This window comes from Sorex araneus, chromosome 5, assembly GCF_027595985.1.
Source record: "Sorex araneus isolate mSorAra2 chromosome 5, mSorAra2.pri, whole genome shotgun sequence".
Lineage (NCBI taxonomy): Eukaryota > Metazoa > Chordata > Mammalia > Eulipotyphla > Soricidae > Sorex > Sorex araneus.
Genome location: NC_073306.1, coordinates 126,939,626 through 126,960,596, shown reverse-complemented (window position 1 = coordinate 126,960,596; position 20,971 = coordinate 126,939,626). Strand labels below are relative to the sequence as shown.

General features: G+C 59.7%; 1 protein-coding gene across 6 annotated transcripts in view; it reads right to left on the bottom strand.

The window, feature by feature from the left end:
* The window catches only part of TOX2 (TOX high mobility group box family member 2), a 130,892-nt gene that overhangs the window by 90,048 nt on the left and 19,873 nt on the right, over window positions 1–20,971 (bottom strand). The window contains exon 1 of one of the 6 annotated variants that reach the window (XM_055140688.1): window positions 14,766–14,890. The exons of 3 other annotated variants lie outside the window; for them this stretch is intronic. Coding sequence is in view for 1 of the 3 variants with exons in the window: in XM_055140683.1 (XP_054996658.1) it covers window positions 14,785–14,832 (48 nt within the window). In the remaining 2 variants the exon portion in view is untranslated. Of the gene's footprint in view, window positions 1–12,701; window positions 13,385–14,765; window positions 14,891–20,971 lie in introns of those variants that run through there. 2 more of the 6 variants (XM_055140683.1, XM_055140687.1) reach the window with 2 other exon arrangements.

Here is a 20,971-nt window from a genome sequence, read left to right as displayed (position 1 = left end):
GAGCACATGGCCTGCTGCCGAGGGAGCACGGAAGCGCTGTGAGCTGCTGCTTACGTACATCACCGGGAACCCCGTACCGGCACCCCAACACCCCCACCCCCACCCCCACCCCCAGAGGTGCGGGTGTGGCTGCTCTCTCCTGCAGCTGAAGAACGGAGTGCAGAGTGTGACACTTAGGGGTGTGTGGAGGGTGGGGAGAGAATGGGAAGGAGCAAGGCTGGGCAATGCCCCGAGTTCATTCCCTGGCATCCCCCCGTCTCGTTCCCTCCCCAGGGTCATTTGTTTGTTTGTGTGTTTGCTTTGCTTTTAGGGTCACACCCAGTGATGCACAGGGGTTACTCCTGGCTCTGCACTCAGGAATCATTCCTGGCGGTGTTGGGGGACCATATGGGATGCCGGAATCGAACCCAGGTCTGTGGTGTGCAAGGCAAATGCCCTCCCCGCTGTGCTATCGCTCTGGCCCCCTCAGGGTCATTTTTGCATTAAAATCCCAGGAAAACGCGCTCAGGGGCTGGTCTCTCCCCCTGTTTCTGAAGTGTGAAATGCCAGTTTCTCCCCCAAAGTCTGGCGACCACACACTGCCAGGTAAAATGCTCCTTTGTGCACTGGCCGCTGAGAATCCCCGAGCCAAGACCGAGGACTGGAGAGGTTAGGGGCCGGGGTAAGCTGAGTCTGACGGCAGGGTGCCGCCCCCTCCACACACACACTTCGGCACCCCCACCTGCATTACCAGGCTTAGCAGGCCTGGAAGACGTGAGCACCCCCTCAAGGGTCCCTCGGCCCCGCCACCCCTAAGAGGGGGGAATCATGGCCCCCCACCCCATTTTTCAGGTGCAGAAAGAGCCACCCCTCTGCCCCACCCCCCAGTTTGCTGCCCAGGTGGTGTCCAGGCCAAGATGACCACCCAGAACAAGGGCCCTGCATGGTCTGCACTGACCTTGCTCATACGGGCTTTTGCATTTGGAGGAGGAGGCTGGGGTTACACCCAGCAGTGCTCAGGGAAGACTCCTGGCTCTGTGCTCAGGGAGCACTCCCGGTGGTGCCCTGGGGACCATATGGGATTCTGAGGTCAAATCAGGTTGGTTGCGTGCAAGGCCAGTGCCTTACCTGCTGGACTCTCTCTCCAGCCCTTTTCAATGTCCAGTTTTGTGGGGCAGAGAGAGGACAGGAGGTGAACACTGGCCTTTCGAGCAGCCTTGGCTGGGATAGAAGCTGGGCATAGCACACGGTCTGCTGAGTAGCGCCGGGGTCACTCTTACCACAGAACCAGGAATAACCCTTGAACAAGACTTTGGGGGGTGGCCCGGACACCACAACCTCCACCCCCATCCCTGCATAAAGCCAGTTTTATTATGAAATGTTTTAATTGCTGAAAATACATAGGGAAAATAATTGTACGTGCCCACACTGATCATATTTGGTTGCGGGAAGTTAGCCACTGTTGCCTTGCCCAGCTCAAGTCTTTTTCCCTTAACCAGAGAGTACATCCTGCAGAGCAAACCCTCAATAGTCTATTTTGGCAAGTCTTTCCTTAGTCATTGCTAAAAGCCGAGAGCACTTTCTTAAACAGAATTCAATTAGCCTACCTAAAGATGACAAGTAATTCCTTAACATAACTTCCCACTTACCCTATTTTTCAAAGTTCCCTGAATTTTTCCGACTTTATTGATGGATTCTTTTTTTTTTTTTTTTGCTTCCTTCAAACTGAGAAGTGTTTAAGTATAAATTACACATAGGGTGTCAAAGCCTTCAAATAACAAGAACAACAGAGAATGGAAAATGGCTCATCAATATATTTATCCTGGTTCCACGCTGGCATTTGGAGCACATGAGTTTGACTGAAATGTGTTATTAAAACGAATGTCGCTTGTCTCTCTTTGCCTCTCTTCAGATGGGCCACTAAGAGAACTTCAAATCACCTCCAGGGCCAGCACGTCCTTTCCTGTCCCCACCGAGCCCCTGGCCGCGGGAAGGCCAGAGCAGCAAGAGCAGAATCCAATGCCCGGGGGGGGGGGGCAGTTGGGGAAACTGAGGCCCACGGAAAAACTTACTGGAGGCCAGAGGCTGTTGCACTCGATCCTCCAGAGCTAAGTGGAGCTGGGGACAGCAGGGACCACGACAGGAAGTCACGTCTCCACCAGGGGTGCCAGGCCGGCCTCCTGGGCTGCACGCGGACCCCCCGGGGACCAAGGGCAGCAGGTGGCAGCTGCAGCGTTGGCTTGAGCACTGCAGCCTGGAGCCTGACTCTGACCCAGACCGAGCCCCGCCCCAGGGGAGGGCTAGTGGCAAGAGCCAGGAGGATTGGACAGGCCCGGCCGGCCGGCCCTGGTCTCCACCACTCCCGGCAGCTCGCCCGCCGGCTGCATCGCTGCAGATTTATGGCAGAAATTACCCTCTCTCAGCTCCATTTAAAGCCATGTGGCGCTCACTCCCGTCCCCGATTATAAACCTAATTGCACATTCCAAACAGACAAGCGCTCATTAAGCTTTAATTATGCACATGTTGTTTTCAACAAACATTTTCATTTGGCCTCAGCGAGGGGGGCACGGTTCCAAGGGGGCTGCGGGGAGCAGGGCCCTGGGAAGTGGGGCAGGTTGCTGGTCTCCCCCAGGGCCAATCTGTGTTCCCGGGAGGTCTCAGCTGCGCCCCCGGGTGCCCAGAGCCCGCCTGGGCTCTCTGGGGTGGGAAGAAGCCAGGGTAGGGACCCTCCTCCCAGCAGGCGCTGGTTGTGCCCAAGCCTGGTGTGGGGGAGGAGCCCCTGCCAGCCCCTTCCTCCTCTTCCTGCACCCCTGCACTCCTGGATGCACCCTTAATGAGACAGAGGGGAGAGGTCACAACCCCGGACCCCTGGTTGGTTCCCCCAGGTCACACCCCTCCAAGCCTCCCACCGACCCGCCCCCTCCCTCCGCCTCACTTGGGGAACAGTGCAAAGCCAGAGTCCTCCTCAGCCGGCCTGCCGCTGCCCTCCACACCCCACCCCTCCCCCGCCTCCCCATCAAGGTGCCCTCCCCAGGCTGGCCCCCCACTTTCCACCCTAGCCTGCCTTCTCTCCTCCCTCCATGCAGTCATCCACCTGCATGCTGCCTCCTCCAGGAAGCCAGGGCTGATTCCCCCTGCCAGACTTGCCCTCTGTCCTGGGTACCCACAGAGGCCGTGACGGGGACCCTAATGCCCCAGTAATGCCCCACCCCCGGGGTGAGGGGAAGAAAGAGGCTCCTCTCCCCGGGAGGCCTTTCCACTTTGAGCCTCCGTTTTCTCTTTTGTGCCAGGAAGGGACGGATGGGGCGGGGGTGCTCTCTGGGCGCCCCACAGTTCAGCGAATTTCCGTAGTTCGTCCTGAGGTCACAGAGCAGACAGACCGTCCCAGGCCCCCGAAGGCAACTCTGTCCCCGTGAACGCAGGACAGGCCCAGACACGGGGGGCAGACAGAGGGAACCCCAAAATCACGTCTCCAATGGCTTCTGGACAGGCGAGCTAGTGAAGGGAGGGGGTGACTTTGTTAGTGGTGACTTTTGTGTTGTTTGGCTTGGGGGCCACACTAGGCAAGGCTCGGGGGCCACTCCTCGCTCTGTGCTCCAGGGTCACTCTGGGCAGTGTATGGGGGGCCATGCCATGCTAGGGTTTGAACCTGGGCCCCCCGCGTGCAAAGCAGGCTCATGGCCCAGTGAGCATCTCTCTTGCCCGTGACAGAGCATGTTGAAGACGGACACTGAAGCCCAGCCAGGGGCCAGGGAGGGGCTCCGAGAGCTGACGGGAACCCTGGGTTTGATCCCCGGCCCCGAGTGGGCCCCCAGCAGCCCCAGGAGTAAACCCCCGAGCACTGAGCTGGGAGCAGCCTCCCCCTCCAAGACAAAGGTCCAGAGCCGACGGACCCGTGCTGCTTCCGGCAGGGACAGCAAGGTGGGAAAGGCACTGACAGCGTAGCGAGACAGAGGGACAACGCGTCATCAGGCCGAGGCCTCGCCCGTCTCGGGGGCAGCGGGAAGCTGGGGTGGCCCCGCAGAGATGTCCCGAGTTGGGGCAGGTCGCCACTGCACTGCCCGGCGGCCAGCCAGCAGCTGCCCCACTGCCCATTACTCAAGCAGGGGTGATTACGGCCCCTCCTTCCACTGAGGGCAGTTCTCGGCTGGGAGGGGGCCTGGGGCAGCCCCCTCACCGCCCCCACCCCCACTGGCAGGATGAGTGTCACGCAAGGAGCAGGCGGGAAGCTTGGGACAGGGTCTGTTACACCCACCATCCTGGCCTCATCTTTGTTTGTTTGGGGGCCACACCCAGCGATGCTCAGGATTACTCCTGGCTCAGCACTCAGGAGTCACTCCCTAGAGGGGACCCCAGGGGGTGCCGGGGATCGAACTGGCCACGTGCGAGGCAAAAAGCACTATCCACCGTACTCGTGCTCCTGTGTCCTAACCGCTGTGCTGACTTCTGGCCATGCTGGTTTCTCGCTGTGACAAGTCTTAACTCACATGATCCGTAGCCCCCTCCCCCACCCCCCAAGGAGGTGAGTGACGGGTGCTGAGGCTCTCCTCGACCGATGAAGAAACGGAGGCCAGACTGGAGCCAGGAGCCCCGGAGGGACAGAGTTAGGCTTCCAGGCCAGCACCAGAGCCCCAGGCTAACAGGTACCTGGTCCTACTGGGGTCACCGCGCTGTCCCTGCCCAGTAAACCCCTCCCCTGATGCTGGTGGTCTGCATGTAGCAGGCTGCCTGGAGCTGCCGGGATTTGTGCCTGACAATTATCTGTCATCCAGGCTGCTGGGAACAAGTCCCAGAGCCGATCCTTGCCAAAGACGATGAATGAACCAGAAGCCACATGAGTGTGCGGCGGGGGTGGGTCTGTGCACGAGGGGCTGCGGGGTGCGGGGGTGGGGAGGGGAGGGTGCAGGGGGGAGGGTGTGACTGAGACAATGCACGGCAGATGATCTCGGAGATATTTTCTCCGCAGCGCTACAAAACAAGTGCTCAATCACGCCACAAAGGGCTGGTATTGTCGGGAGGGAAGTATGTCAACGACAGCCCCCCCACCCAGCATGGAGCAGTGGGGGAAAAAAAAAAGAAACTGGAGAGAGAAAAGAAAGAAACATCTTTTGAAAGTGTCATTTGACCCAGAAAGACTTTTCTAGGTCACCGGCACTTGGCACTTGGGCACCTAACCCCAAACCCTGCAGCTCGAACCAAGTACTCAGCCCCCTGCCTTCAGCCTGGGGGCCCCCCGAGCACGCAGGAAATGGTCCTTTCCCGGGTGGCTGCTTTGTCCAGGGCCACGGGCGGGGGACACTCAGCCTCTGTACCCATGACCCTCCCTCCGCACAGGCCTGGACCCCCTCAGACCCCCTTGTGCTACAAGGGGTGGATCCATGTCACCTGGGCAGTGCGCGTCCCCCAAGGCATCCTAGAAGCTCCCCACCCCCACCCCCCTTCCTTCTGGCCTCTCAAACTCTTATACCCCAGGTCCGAGCCCTGCCTAGGGACAGGGAGGATCTGAAGGAAATGGGGACCCGAGAGCAGAGTCCGAGGGGGCCCGGAGGGAGGAGAGACACCAGCACCCAGGAGTCCTGGGGGGAGACGGAGCACCAGGCGGAGAGAGGTCAGGGCGAGGGGAGCCGGGGAGAGGCTGTGGGGAGGGCGGGAAGAGGGGGTGTGGGGTGGGGGGCCAGGGATCAGGGCCCGCTGGAGAAGCAGGCGGTTAGTAGTGATGCTGAAGGCTGAGAGAGGGCAAAGGGGCACAATGCCAGGCGCCTGGCGGTGCCCACCAGAGACAGGGAGTCGGCGTCCCTGGGTGAAAAGCAGAGGAAACCCAGGTGGCTCGGGAAAACGCATGCTGGTGCCCAGCCTCAGGCCACCTGCTGTCCACCTGCCGTCTCGCCAGCCAGTGAGGACAGCAGCATTGGGGCTGAGGTCAAGAGCTGCCTCTGAGCAACAGGGGACAGGGCAGTCTGCACCCTTCGAGGTCACACCGTTGTCCCCCCTCCCAGGAAGAAAGAGACAAAAGCCAGCTAAGCCGTCATCAGGAGGGGGGGAGCAGGGCCCCCTCTCCCGCCCGGCGTGGCGCGTGGAACCAGACGGCCATGGCAAGTCACCGCCAGCAGGTTAAAGAGTGAGGCACAAGAAGTCATGTTCCAGGGAAATCGCAGAAAAGAGAAGGGGATGTTTATCAGATCTGTGGCAGGCAGATAACTTCCTCAGCCCTTGAAGCAATCATGGAGGGAGGGAGATTGACAGATTCAAATATACACGCGTTAATATCTTCTGCAGAAGGAAGCATAATAAAGGCAAAATGAAAAGGATGCCAGACTAAGAAAATATCAGCACCAACGACCAGACAGTTAATATACACCATGTTGGGACGGCTGGATCAAATTAAAGAGAAAGCAAGATGTCGAGAGACAAAACAGACAGGGGCCTCCACAGTGATGCTCAGGCCCAGACACAAAGACACGGGGGTGGGGGGAAGGAGATGTGGGCGCGGGGAAGTGGCTCAAGAGTTAGAGCAGGGGCCTGGCCTGAGGGAAGGAGGCCCCGGGTTTGAGCCCCAGCCCTGTGTGGCCCCAGGCATCTCCGTAGCAAAATGTACAACTGAGTCTATGACTCTATGACAAGGAGGCAAGTAAGCAAGAGTCGCATCCCACTGTCTTGAAACCGGGTGGTTCGTGGCACTGCTAGTCTGGGGAAACAATTCCCAGTGGATGGAAAGCAATATGGTGGCTGCCCAGAGGACCCCAGGCCCTGGCCCCACACTGGCCGTTATCTCGAGGACACCCCCGTCTTGGCTTGGTGGCGGGAAGCTGGGGGAGGCTGTGGTGCTGGAACGCTTGCTGCATGGAACCCTGCCATCACCCGTACTGCAAACCAAATCACAGCGCATGACAATTTTAAGAAGGAGAAGAAGCCTTGCTTATCCCATCGACTCTGTGGCTGCAATTTGTGTTGACTGCATAACATTCAAGTGTGAGCCGCCGACGGTACGCGCCGGCATCCACGTGTTAAAAAGAGGGGAGCAGGGGCTGGAGTGATAGCACAGCGGGTAGGGCATTTGCCTTGCAAGTGGCCGACCTGGGTTTGATTCCTCCGCCCCTCTCGGAGAGCCCGGCAAGCCACCGAGAGTATCCTGCCCGCATGGCAGAGCCTGGCAAGCTCCCCATGGCGTATTCAATATGCCAAAAACAGTAACAACAAGTCTCACCGTGGAGACGTTACTGGTGCCCACTCGAGCAAATCGATGAGCCCCGGGACGACAGTGACAGTGACAGTGACAGCCCCTGGACTGGGGTGGGAAGGGAATTGAGGAAGACAGGACTGGCTCCTTTTAGGAAACCAGAGGCAGACTGCTGAGAGGATCTCGGCGCGGGATCCAGACACAGAGATGGAAGCAGAGAAACACTTGATTAAGCCACACTCAGTAGAGCAGCGTGGCTGGGACTGAGAAACGAGCATCTCTGTCAGCGGCCGGAGAGAGGAGGAGCAGGGTAGGCACAAGACTAAAACCCATGCCGGTCCCCCCCCCCCCCCCCGACACGCGCAGCCCCGAGTCTCAGAGATGAATGGAAGCCGGTGCTGAGAGCCAGCGCGTACCCCGGAGGCAGAAAGGGGGTGACTCACGCCACCTGCAAACCCTCGTTTCCTCCCCGGGGTCACGTGCTTCCTTCTGATTTCTGTTTCTGATGACTCATAAGAAAAAACAACCCCCCTTCCCAATTCAAACCAGAAATGCATGTGCACCTGACCTCGCCCTCCCCAAATCTTCGCCTCTGCCCCTGAGTCCACCAGACCCCACCAAAACCCCGGTGACCCCAGAGGTACCGGCCACTGACAAGCCCAGAGGAAGCGTGAGGTTGTCGGAGGAGGCCCCTGCAGGCCTACGGGGCCCCAGGGACCTTCCAGAGTGGGTCATTCTCGAAGGGTGGGGGTCTCCTTGGATCTCAGGCCGGGGAGGGAGCGACCGGAGGGGAGGGAGGGGGTTGGGCTTGGGGCAAAACCTGAGGCCAGTCACCCCATCCTCGTTCTGCCCTGCATTCTAGAGCAGTCACACAAGGGGGCCAGGCAAAGCTTAGAAAAAGAGCGTGTGGGAAGACAGGACTCATCTCTGGTACTGCAAGTTCCCAGGCACCGCTGGGAGTAGGCCCCGAGCACCACCAGATGGGGTTCCTAGACCAGAAAAAGCAAAAAAAAAAAAAAAATCAAAAAAAAAAATCCAAACAGACCCAGGGAGTCTGGAGAGGAGTGTGTTGGGAGGGGGTTTGAGCACCTGGCAGCGCTCAGGGAACAACACATCCCTCCACCTGCCCATTTTACAGGCGAGAAAATAGAGGTTCAGAAAGGCAAAGCAAATAGCCCCGACGCCCATGGGTCTTCAGTAACTGAGCTGGGCTGACTGCTTACCCCACACAGTGCTGAGGTTGTTCCCTAGCCCAGGGGCCCTGGAACCGGGGTGGGGGGTGGGGGAACGCCTGGGAAGTCTCTGCAAGGTCATCAACCTCTTGGGGACACCAAGCCCAAAGCCCCCCCACCCCCAACACTCTGCAGGCCTACGGGAGCCAGAGGCACACCCCGTACCGCAAGCACAGAGAGCAGTAAGCCCTGGCTGTGACAACGGCTATGATGCAATCAGCACAGAGAGATGATGAGAGACAGAGACTAGAAAAGATCTCTGCAGAGCCCTGGCCGACGGTCTCATACACGGAGGTGGACGTGTTGCAAGCAGATAGCAGCACGTGCAAAGTCCCTGGGGTCTGCACGCAGCAAGCCCCTGGAGGGGAAATAAGGAAGCTGGAGCCCAGCGGGCAGAAGGGATGAGAAGGAAATCAGAGCAGGGCAGGCTCGGGAGCCACAGCAGGACTGCGGTTTCGTTGGAGGGGGTCACGCCTGGCAGTGCTCAGGGAACACAAGGTGCCGGGGATCAGACTTAGGCCTCCTACATGCAAGGCAAGTAAAACACATTCGGACCCTCTCCCCGGCCCTGGAGCTTGGACTTCGAGCCCCCCGGGAAGCGTTCGTCCGGAGAGAGTTTGCAGCGGCACAGGCTGTGGCGTGCAGAGCCGAATCTGCGTGGCTGCTTCAGGGGTGTGGGGCGGCCCGGCCGGGCCAGCACTGAGGGCGCAGGGGCAGGACCACACCAGGAGAGGCCGGGCTCAGGCCCCCAGGCGCGCCCCGCCCGGACCCCCCTCCCCAGACCCCCCCCAGGCTCCCACGGCACAGGACCAGAACTCGCCTCTTCCCGGGGTGCTGAGGCCGCTGCACCGGGCCAGCCCCCCCCATCTCATGGACCCCCGCAGGCAGACGGCCCTGCCCAGACGCCCAGGACCCCGCGGCCGCACCTCCAGCTTTCCCGCACCCACCCGCAAACGCTGGGCGAGCCGCCAGCTCTGCCACCCCACCCCAAACAGAGGCTGACGCATGGTGCGTGTGGGGGTGAGTGTGTGAGTGTATGGGGGGGTGAGTGCATGTGTGTATATGGATGATGGGTATGTGAGTATGAACGCGTGAGTGTGGGTGTGCACCTGCATTCAAGTGTGTGTATATGGATGTATGAGTGCACGTTGTATGAGTATGTATGAACACGCATGTGTGAGGGTACGTGTGAGTGTGTGTACATGTGAGAGTGTGTGTATGTCTGAATAGGTGTGTGAGTGTATGTGTGAGTGTGTATGTGAGTGTGTTTATATATTGTGTGTATGTGTGTGAGTGTGCGTGTATGTGTGTGAGTGTATGTGAGTGTGTATGTGCGTGAATGTATTTGTGAGTGTGTATGTGAGTGTGTGTATATATAGTGTATGTGTGTGAGTGTGCGTGTATGTGAGTGCATGTATGTGTGTGTATGTGAGTGTGTATATATAGTGTGTGTACGTGTGTGAGTATGAATGTATGTGTGAGTGTGTGTGAGGGTACATGTGTATAAGTATGTGAGTGTGGGTGAGTGTGAGTGTGTATATATATATTGTGTGTATGTGTGTATGTGTGTGAGTGTGTGTATATGTATTGTGTATATGTGTGTGAGTGTATGTGTGAGGGTACGTGTGCATGTGTGTGTGAGTGTGTGTGAGTGTATATGTGAGTGTGTGTATGTGTGTATGTGAGGGTACGGGTGCACATGTGTGTATGTGCATGTATGCTCATGCGCACGTGCACATGAAGCCAAGACCCCCACGCCCAAGCCTCAGTCCTCAGTGGCCGTGGCCTGGCCGGCTGCCCGGCTCTAGGCCGCGCCTCCCGAGGGACAGGCTGGGGCCCCGGGAGGCCCCGGAAGGCGGCCGTGAGCAGGCGACACTACCGGCCCCCGGAGGCGCGGGGTCGGTGAGGGGGTCGGCCCAGCAGCATGTGGGGCAGAGCAACGGGGGCGCCAGGGAGAGGGGCAGCGCCGGAGCCGCCCCCAGGTGGCACCCCTCCCCCCAGAGGAAGGAGGAAGCGGGCTCTTTTTCCGAGGCCTTATCTGATGCTGCGGTCCGGGGCAGGGGCGGGGGCGGCTGCGCCAGCACCCGGGGGACCACAGCGGGTCGGGCAGCTGACAGCCGCGGGGCGTGCGGCTTCCTCTGCGGCCCGCGGGGCTGCCCGGTGCCTGTGTCTTCCTTGGCTGGGGCCCTACACGCCAGGGGCACGGGCTCAGATCTGCTCTACCCAGAGCCCAGGGGAGGGGCCTTCGGACGTCCCGAGTGTCCACAGCTGCCGTCCAGCGGGTGGGGACGCGGGTGGGGACGCAGGTGCGGCCTGTGCCGGACACCTGCGGGGCTGAGGGAGCTCGGGCGGGCCAGGGCCAGCCTGCCCCACGGCGCCCCGTGTCGGCACGTTCTCAGCATTGCTGGGGGCGTCAGTGCCTCCCCGGCCCCCCTCAGCGCCCCCAGCATCCAGGGAGGGCCGCTGCCCCAGATACAGGACCCTGGCCCCATCTGGCTGGGTGGGCCAAGGAGATGCTCAGAGAAAGCTCTAGAAAGTGGAGCAACCACCGTGGGCCCCCGAGAGCCAGTAGGTGTGTGGGGAAGCGGCAGAGCTGGATAAAGGCCGCACAGACGAACCCAGACAGCTCCGGGTAGCTGGGGGTGAGGAGCCGAAAGCTTGGCCGGGAGATCAGATGGGGTGGGCATGTGCCCGGCTGGGAACAGAGCCCAGCAGCCCCAGGGAAGCTTCCCATGGGAGGAGGCAGGAGGGCCGGGCGGGGCCCAAGGCTGGGGTCACCCCAGCGACAGGCTACGGGCTGACAGACAGACGTGGCCAGAGCCACAAAGGCACAGCCCGGAGCCCTCATGGGCGGACACTATGCAGGGCTGAGGCAGAGAGAGGCAGGGGGAGGCCGTGCCACAAGCAAGGAGCCCCGAGTCCCTGTCCCTTCCTCTGGGGCCAGGACACACGCATCAGAGCCGCCTGTCCCTCGGCCCTGCCCTGACACCCCAGGGCTCTGGGAGTCCCTCGGGTGCCACCCAGGAGGAGAGGGAGAAGGTGGCTGCAGCCAGCCGGCCCCCGACTCCCACCGTGTCCTAGACCAGCGATCCTGCCCATGGCCACCACGCACAGGAAGTGCAGGCAGGAGAGGCTGAGGGCACACGAGGGTGGGTGCTCTCGGGGGGCCCTGGTCCCCCAAGGCCATCCAAGCAGCAGCCATAGAAGTGGCAGCCCTGAGAGTGCCCGGGCTGCCTCCCGGGGACGCCCACCGCCCGGCCTCGCACCCCCTTTATTAATTGCTGATCTGTGAGCGCACCGGGCAGCAGGGCGCCACGGAAGCTGCTGGGCGCAGAAAGGAAATTAATTTCAGACGCGAGGCTCTCGTCCTCAGGAGGCTGCGTGCTTGGCCCGACTTCCAGCACCCAGGTCGGGGGGAAGAGCAGGTCCGTGGGACCAGCTGGAGCGAGGCCCAAAGGAGGCAAAGGCCCTGCCCAGGTCCCAAAGGTGCCCCAGGGGCACACCCACTCCGTTCCCAGCCCGGTACCTCCGCTTCCCACCCTGTGCAGTGGGGACAGCATGGCCAGCAGCCCGCGGCCTCCACCAGGACTCCTCAGGGCACCCGCCCAGGGGCGAGAAGCCTAACTTCCTCCGTGCCAGAGGGATGTTCTAGTGACCTACTCCCAGGGGTACTGCCGACAATCCGGCAAGAATCTATCTCAGAGACAAGATGACTTGTCTGAGGTCACACAGCAGGCAAGGGGTAGGGGGAGAGAGAGACAGAGACATAGAGAGACACAGAGAGAGAGGGAGAGAGACACAGAGACAGAGAGAGACACAAAGACAGAGAAACAGATGAGACAGACACAAAGACAGAGACACAGAGAGATGAGACAGCTATAAAGACAGACACAGAGACAAAAAGACTGAGATACAAAAATCGACAGATAGACAGACAGACAGACAGACACACACACACACACACACACACACACACACACACACACACATACACACAGATGCCAAGGACAGAGCCGGGGCTCCAAGCCAGTTCTTTTGGGGACAGGGGTTGTTTGGTGACACCTGGCAGCACTCGGTGCTACTCCAGGTCTGTGCTCAAAGGTCACTCCTGGTGCCGGGACCAGCCAGGGTCAGCCGCATACCCGGCAGGAGCTCTACCCCCTGGATCCCCTCCCTGGCCCGTCCAACCCGATTCTTAGCCCAGCTCACTGCCTGCTCCTGGGGAGGGGGCGCAGAGCTCCCTTCCTGGACCCTCTTTCCCTCCCGCACAGCCTTCCTCCCCCAGGGTCTTCGCAGACAGGCTGACACCTACCCGCACACACAGGCTGCTCAGAAAGTTCCCAGCAGGAGGCAGCCCCAATTCCCGCTGGCCAGGGGGCCGGGGACTAACTCTGTCTTAGGGACTCCGAGAAGGAGCGCCATTGAGCAGGATCGGGCATCTCTCTCTCTCCTTCTTCTCTCTCTCTCTCTCTCTTCTCTCTCTCTCTCCCTTTCTCTCTCTCCTCTCTTCTCCTTTCTCCTCTCCTCTCCTCTCCTCTCCTCTCCTCTCCTCTCCTCTCCTCTCCTCTCCTCTCCTCTCCTCTCCTCTCCTCTCCTCTCCTGTCTCTCTGTCTCTCCCTCTCCTCTCCCCTTCTCTTTCTCCCTCTCTCTCTCCCTCTCTCTCCCTCTCCTCTCCCCTTCTCTTTTTCTCTCTCTCTCCCTCTTTCTGTCTCTCTCCTCTCTGTCTCTCCTCTCTCTCTACCTTTCTCTGTCCCTTCTTTTCTCTTCTCTCTCCTTCCCTCTCCCTCTCTCCCTCTCTCTCCCTTTCTCTCTCTTTTCTACTCTGTCTCTCTCCCTCTCTCCTCTCTTCCTCTCTGTCTCTGTCTCTCCCTCTCCGTCTCTCCCTCTCTCTCTCTCCCCCGCTCCTCACTTTCTCCCTCTCTGTCTCTCTCCTCTCTCTCCCTTAATCTCTCCCTCTCTGTCTCTCTCCTCTCTCTCTTAATCTCTCCCTCTCTCTCCCTCTCTCTCCCTCTCTCTCTCCTCTCTCTGTCCCTCTCTCTCTCTCCTCTCTTCCTCTCTCTGTCTGTCTCTGTCTCTGTCTCCGTCTCTCTCCTTCTCTCTGTCTTTCTCTCCTCTCTCTCTCCCTCTTTCTCCCTCCCTCTTCTCTCTCCCTATCCCCCCTCTCTCTCTGTGTCACACACACACACACACACACACACACACACACACACACACACACACACACACACACACACACACACACACACACACCCTCTTCCTTCCCAATGGAGCTGGCTACTTGGGTCCACGTCTTCATTCACGCGGTGCTGCCGGAGTCCCATCACAGAGAACCCTACAGGCACCCCACCGCAGGGAGCCCCTCGGCGTCTGCTGCCGTTCCAGCCAGTGTGGACGGACCGGGAGCATGGAATGGACATGGAAACGCCACTTCCCAGGCCCTCTCCGCTCACTGGGACCCCTCCAAGCAGGAAGCAGGGGTGGGGAGAGGGGCTTCTGTGTCGGGGACCCCCAGCCAGGTGTGAAGCTGGGCTGCATCAGCCCATTGGAAGCCCCAGGCGTCCTGCTCGGCTGGGCACGTCCCCACAGTGCATCCCTCTACCCCCCCCCCCCGGCCTCCGCCCCCTCCCCGCAACCCGCAGCAGGGACCCTCAGCGTGAAGCCCCGCATCAGGACCATCACTGCTAGGCGTGTGCTCTCCCTGAGCCGGTGACGGGCTTCCTCTGGACCCGAGGCTCCGCCACCTGCTCCTGCAGGACAGCAACTGGACACCCCAGCGAACCCCCTTTCCCACAGCCTTGTCTGACCGAGCGCAAAGGCGCCACTCCGAGGGGGACACGCAGAGAGACAGCTCTGCCTGTGCCCCAAACTTTCAAGGAGCACGCAACGGGAACTGGCGGCTGGTGACGCCCCCAGCTAGCTACCCCCCCTGCCCGCCTCCTGCCCGAAACGGCCCAGCGAGGCCCCTGCTTCCCCCCTTCCTGCCGCTTGCCCCCCCCCTGTAGCTCCTGGACACCTACTGAGCCAGGGGCCAGCCCCATTACTGCTTCTGCTCTGAGCTGGCCAGTGCCCCCTGCTGCTCCCAGCTGACCGGGCCCCCTGCCAGGTGCACTGAATGGATGCTGGGAAAAAGTCCAAGGAGGGTCCCATAGTGAGGTGTGTGTGTGGGGGGAACCCAGCCCCATCTTCCCGGGGGGAGCCAGTCCAGCCACTCCCGGAACAGCCACCGACGGTGGGTGGGCGTCCTGGACACTCCAGATCCTCAGGCACCTTCCTGGGTCTCTGCCGGCACCTCGCCAAGCCCCCCCTAACCCCCACCCCGGGCACCCAGACCTCAGTCTGCCAGCACCCCTGGAGCTGGCGGGCGCCCGCGGCTTACCTCCGCCGCTGCCACGCACCTGCACTGCGCCAGCCGGGGAGAAGCCGGGGAGAAGCCGGGGCCTCATCCCCCAGGAGCCGGGCAGCCCGGGAGCGCGCCCGCCACGGCCGCCGTGCAAGGCTGCTGCTGCATAATCAGCAGAGGAAGAGAAGAAGAAGAAGAAGAAGAAGGAAAAAAAAAAAAAAAGACACGCCAGAAATAGCTCCATAAGCCCTCCTGACAACTCTTGGTCCTCTATTGGCTGGAGGCCCGGCGCCCCCCGCCCCCCACCCCCTCCCCAGAAGGTGAAATGGGAAAAACCCTGTTATTTAACCTCTTTGATCAAAAATCCATCTTCCATCCCAAATTGGGCCTGAGTGTTGAGTGCGCCCCGTGGCGGACCCCACGCCCGCGCCAGGCAGGCAGCTCGGTGGGCTGGGCAGCTAGCGAGGCCTAAGAGCTTTCCCCACTCAGGTGGGGGGGGGTCACCTGGAGGGGTTTCTGGAAGGCAATCTGGCAGCACCTGTGAACAGGGGGGTGGGCTCGGGGGCTCTTTCATCTGGTAATCAGACTTCCCGGCCTCCATCAGACTGAAAGACCCTCATCCCGTGCACTCAGCCGGCCGGGGCAAGAACAATCAGAGGTGGCTGGGGGCGGGGGGGGGGTGCGGGTGTGGGGGGCTCCCACAGTGGAATACAGCAGTACAGCTCCGAGGAAGGTGTGTAGATATGGACTCAGAACCAGCCGGGAGGAAACGCCCAGGGCAAGGTGCGTGGAGATGAGGCCTATGGGCGTGGGTTTGGAAGTGCTGGGAAGGAAGGTTCTGAGTACACAGTGCCGGGCGGGAGGGGGGCGGGGAGGAGTGGGGCTCACACTCAGCTGACACACCCATCTGTTTTTGGGGGGTCATACCTGGCGATGCCCAGAGGTTACTCCCTGCTCACGCACTCAGGAATTACTCCTGGCAGTGCTCAGGGCACCGTATGGGATGCCGGGGATCGAACCTGGGTCAGCTGCATGCAAGGCAAACGCCCTCCCCACTGTGCTATTGCTCCAGCCCCGTCTTATTATTATTATTATTTTTTAAGGAATTGGGGTTGAGGCACACCCAGCAGTGGTCAGGGTTTACTCCTGGCTCTCCTGGATCACTCGGGTGGGGGGGGCTTGGGGGACCATGTGGGACGCCAGGGATGAAACCCAGATTGGCTGTGTGCAAGCAAACACCCTACTCATCGCACTATTGCTTGGGTCCCATGTCTTGTCTTCTTCTATCTTCATCTTTCCCATCACCCCCCCCTCCCCAGCACGGATTGCACTGTCATTGTCACTGTCACTGTCATCCCGTTGTTCATTGATTTGCTCAAGCGGGCACCAGTAACGTCTCCATTGTGAGACTTGTTGTTACTGTTTTTGGCTTATCGAATACGCCATGGGGAGCTTGCCAGGCTCTACCCTGCAGGCGGGATACTCTGGGTAGCTCGCTGGCTCTCCGAGAGGGACGGAGGAATCAAACCAGGGTCGGCCACGTGCAAGGCAAACGCCCTCCCCGCTGTGCTGTTGCTCCTTTGGGATTCCCAACAGCGCTTGGAGGGGAGATGGTGCAAAGGGCTCGAGCAAACGCTTTCCCTGTGGAGACCCCAGATTACGTCCGTCCCAGAACCACCAGGCGCCATTCCCAAACCCTGAGCTGGGGGCAGATCCTGAGCACCCTTTGGGTGTGGCCCAAAGACAATGACGACAACAACAACAACAACAACAACAGCCAAACAAAGACACCCGCCCGCTTCCTCCCGTTCCTGTGAAGTCTGAAGACCAAGGGCTGGGGTCTTGGTGAGGGACCGGCCTGGGCCCAGGCGCTGTCGCTGAGACATGGTGGTCTCTCTAGCTTCCCCATGAGGACAATCCGGGATCCAGGACAAAGAGGATTCTGTGATCCAACACGCGGGGGCTGGCAGCCTCGCTCTGGCTGCCCCAGCCCCGCCCTCCGCGGCGGGAAAGTGGGTTAACCAGACCATGCACTGCCTTGCATTGTGCCAGAGGCCACTCGGAGAGTCGCCCCTTCCTGGACTCCAGCGAACACCAGAGGCACTGAGACCCCCGAGACAGGGTGAGAATGGTCCAGAGGAGAGCCCTGGATGGGGCATGTCTAACAGTCGTGAACGATGTGGCCCAAAGAAGGACGTGGGGAATGGTCAGCAGCAGCACCGCTGCCCGTGGGCGTGGAGGAACAGGCGGATGGTCTTGCTCTGATCCCTGGCGCCCACCTGGGTCCCTGGTGCCCACCTGGGTCCCTGGGTCTCTTGCAGTCCCTGGGCCGGGGACACCCTTCCCGCCTCTGAGCTCAGTCACACCCACATGCCCCTCGCCCCTGCTGGCGTCCCCCCTGCCCCCAGGGGAAGGACCACCTGGATTCTTCCATCTGTGGGCCCCAGGTCCCAGCGCCTAGCAGGTTGCTGCACAATTAGGAAAGACACATGAGGCCGGGGAGGTGGCCTGGGTTCCACCTCCAGCCCGAGCACTGTTGTGTGTGGCCCCTGCAAAAGCAAAAGCCAGCCGAGAAACCAAGGGCACAGAAGCTGCAGCGTCAAGGCCAAGGTGAGCACCAAGGTGAGGGCTGAGCACAAAGATCACTCTGGACGAGAACTGAGTGTGGAAAGCAGGGAAAGGGGCACACATGACAGCCGCTCAGCATCTGTCTTGCAAACCATACACCTAAAAGGAGAGAGAGAGAAGAGAGAGGAGAGAGAGAGGAGAAGAGAGAGGGGAGAGAAAAGAGGAGAGAGAAGAGAAGAGAGAAGAGAGAGAAGAGAGAGATAGAAGAAAGAGAGAAGAGAGAGAAAAGAGAGAGAGGGAGAGAGAGGAGAGAGAAGAGAGAAGAGAAGAGAGGAGAGAGAAGAGAGAAAGGAGAGATGAGAGAGAAGAAAGAGGGAAGAGAGAGAAGAGAAAAGAAAGAGAAGAGAGAAAGAAGAGAGAGAAGAGAAAAGAGAGAGAAAGAAGAAAGAGAGAAGAGAGAGAGAGAGAGAGAGAGAGAGAGAGAGAGAGAGAGAGAGAGAGAGAGAGAGAGAGAGAGAGAGAGAGAGAGAGGGGAGAGGTGCCTGCCACAGAGGCAGGCGGGGGTGGGGGTGGGGGTGGGAGGGAAACTGCAGACATTGGTGCTGGGAAATCACACAGGTGGAGGGATGGGTGTTAGAACGGCGTATGACTGAAACCCAGTCATGAACAGCTTTGTCATGCTCTATCTCATGGTGATTCAGTAAAAATTAAAAAAAATAAAAAGATGGGTGGAAGCTCCTGACGTTCTGAAGACCTGGTGACACGCCAAGAGCTACGGGGTGAGAGGAGAAACCACCTCGGCAAACTCAGATAGGAAGGCTTAGGATGGGGGCCGGAGACAGCTCAGAGGGCCAAGCACAGGCTGGCACTGCGTTTGGGCCCCTGAGCACTGCTGGGAGCACTCCTGAGCACAGAGACAAGAGTAGCACCTGAGCACCTCCAGGTATGGGCTAAAAATGAAACAAAAAAGCGTAGGAGGAGCTAGAGAGTTAGGACAGACGAGGCAGGGCGCCGGCCTTCCATGCGGCTGACCTGGTTGTACCCCCAGCACCCTGTACAATCCCCGGAGCACCACCTGAGTTAGATCCCTGAGCACAAGGCCAAGAGTAAGCCCTCAGCACCACCAAGTGTGGCCCCAAACACAAAAACAAACCCAAAACAACTTAGGCTGGGAAAGGACTTTCTAGGCCTGAAACCGGATGGACAAAGAGACTGTCTTTCTTGATTCCAACATTATTTATAAGAAAATTAAAATGACAATACAGCCCATTGAGGGGGGATTGGTTAAATAAATCAGCATCTCCTGCTATGGAATGCTGCGAAGTCACCAAAAAGATCAACATTTATTAATCTGGAAAGTGAATGAAATTGCTTGTGGGGTTGTGGGCTGTGTGTGTGTGTGAGTGTGTGTGTGTGTGTGTATGTGTCCAGAGATCAATGGGCCTCACACACGCAAGCTAAGTGCTTTACCCCTGAGCCACCCTCCCAGCCCTCCCACATTGCTGAATAAACGTTAAACTTGCCAGTGTGCCAGAAAGCACTGACTCTGGCACGCAAAGGCTAGAAGTGTGTGACTGTCACAGAGAAAGCGGGGCGGCAAGGTCCTTCCGTTCTCCCGTGTTTTTCTCTCATCCCACAGCTTTCTCTAGGCTCTGCCGATCTTTGCGCCCTAAGCCCTCCTCGAGCAGACGGGGCAAGAGATCCTAACTCACGGGAGAGACGGGCAGCGTCACTGCAGGAGGTCAGTGGTTATGGAAGGGCCCCGGGGCAGCCCGCAGTGAGGCTTCCCAGAGGCATCCCTGAGTCAGGGCGGGAAGGCAGGGCAGGGTTTGGGTGTGAAGAGGAGAGGCAGGAATCCCACCCAGAGGTGCTCAGGGGACCATATGTAGTGCAGGGGACGGGAGTGGGGTGCTCTGCCACAGGCCAGGGCAGTGCCTTACCCCCTTACGGGGGGGGGTCGAAGCTACGCTCAGGATTGCTCCTGCACCCTGGGGGCTGCAGACCCAGCAACGCCCCCCACTTTCTGTCTAGCCCTAGGAGGCCCCACCGCCACTTTTATTTTTTAATCACGGGGATCTAACACACACGAGCTTCCTTGCACAGCCTTACGCACCAGCCCGACAGCCAAACTTTCTGTTCGCCACCTGCACTCCTGGCTCCACCCTTACCATGCCGGCCGCCCTTTTAGGCGAGGTGCCATGACAAGGAGCGACAGCACAGCAGGTAGGGCGTTTGCCTTGCACGCGGCCAACAAGGGTTCGATTCCTCCATCCCTCTCCGAGAGCCCGGAAGGCTACCAAGAGTATCCCGCCCGCACGGCAGAGTCTGACAAGCTCCCCGTGGTGTATTCGATATGCCAAAAACAGTAACAACAAGTCTCACCATGGAGACGTTACTGGTGCCCGCTAGAGCAAATTGGTGAACAACTGGATGACAGTGCTACAGTGCCATGAGAAGGAAGCAGAGTGTTTGTCCCTGCATTCCCCATCCCAAGATTACCAGAAGCCAGAGTGCAAGTGAGGGCTGGGATGGGGGGCGCAGAGGTACGTAGGACCAGAGTGGGGGTGACAGAGGACTCTGGACCTGATTTGGCCACAGGTGCTGGAAGAAGGTTCTTGGGTGTGACCCCGTCACCCCAAGCAATAAGAAAGCAACTCCTCAAGTCTGACTCACTCACCCAGAGCACTGAGCAACGAGCACCGCAGTATTGCTGGACAGGTGGGCGGTACTGCGGGGTTGGTAGGAGGAGCTGAGGGGTAAGTGGGCGGGGCTGTTGGGCAGGTGGGCGGGACTGTAGGCAGGTGGGCGGAGCTGTGGAGCAGGTGGGCGGGGCTGAGGGGCAGGTGGGAGGGGCTGAGGGGCAGGTGGGAGGGGCTTGTGTGAGTTTGCAGGTGCACACGCCTGGCAGTGTGGGAACCGAGACACAGCGCCCCCAGCAGGTGGGAACTCATCACCGCCTTCTGCTTTACATGGGGTCTTAGGGCCCAGGGACTTCAGGCAGGCAGGGCAGGGGGCCCAGCGCCAGAGCCCTCCTGCCCCCCTCCTTCCGGGGTGCAGCTGGGGAGCAGCGGTGCCCCTGAGGGGGACTCAGCATTTTTCAGTCGTATTTTCACTTCTCTGGTCCTGAGGCAGCTCGAGCGTCTGGTTGGAAACAGAGAAATGACTCAGCTTCCTGTACAGGAGCGCAGCCTTTCGGGAGGGATTCTGGTCTGCGTGCTTAGGCTCGGGGCCAGGGAGGCCACGCGTCCACCCCACAGGGAGGGCTCGGCCAGCTGGGCGAGCATCCCGGCTTCTCCTTTCTCTCCGCCCAGCCTCCCCGCACTCACTCACACACACACACACACACACACACACACACACACACACACACACACACACACACACTTGAGTCGCCCCAATGTGGGGTCTCTGGGTCACACATCAGCCTGCAGTAGGGCCGGTCACGTGCCCAGCACCATGGACGTGGACAAGGACTCTCGGTCGCCCTGACCACAGCCACCTGGGCAGTTCATCCTCACGTCACCTGCATACTTGCCCCGCCCAAGCTCCCATTTTCCAGATGAGAAAACTGAGGCTGAAAGCAAGGAGTGGGCAGGTGCTTCCGTTTTCCCATCTGCAAGTGTGCGCTCGAACCCCAGCTCGACTTGGGCTGAACTTGGAGCAGGAGGAGGACT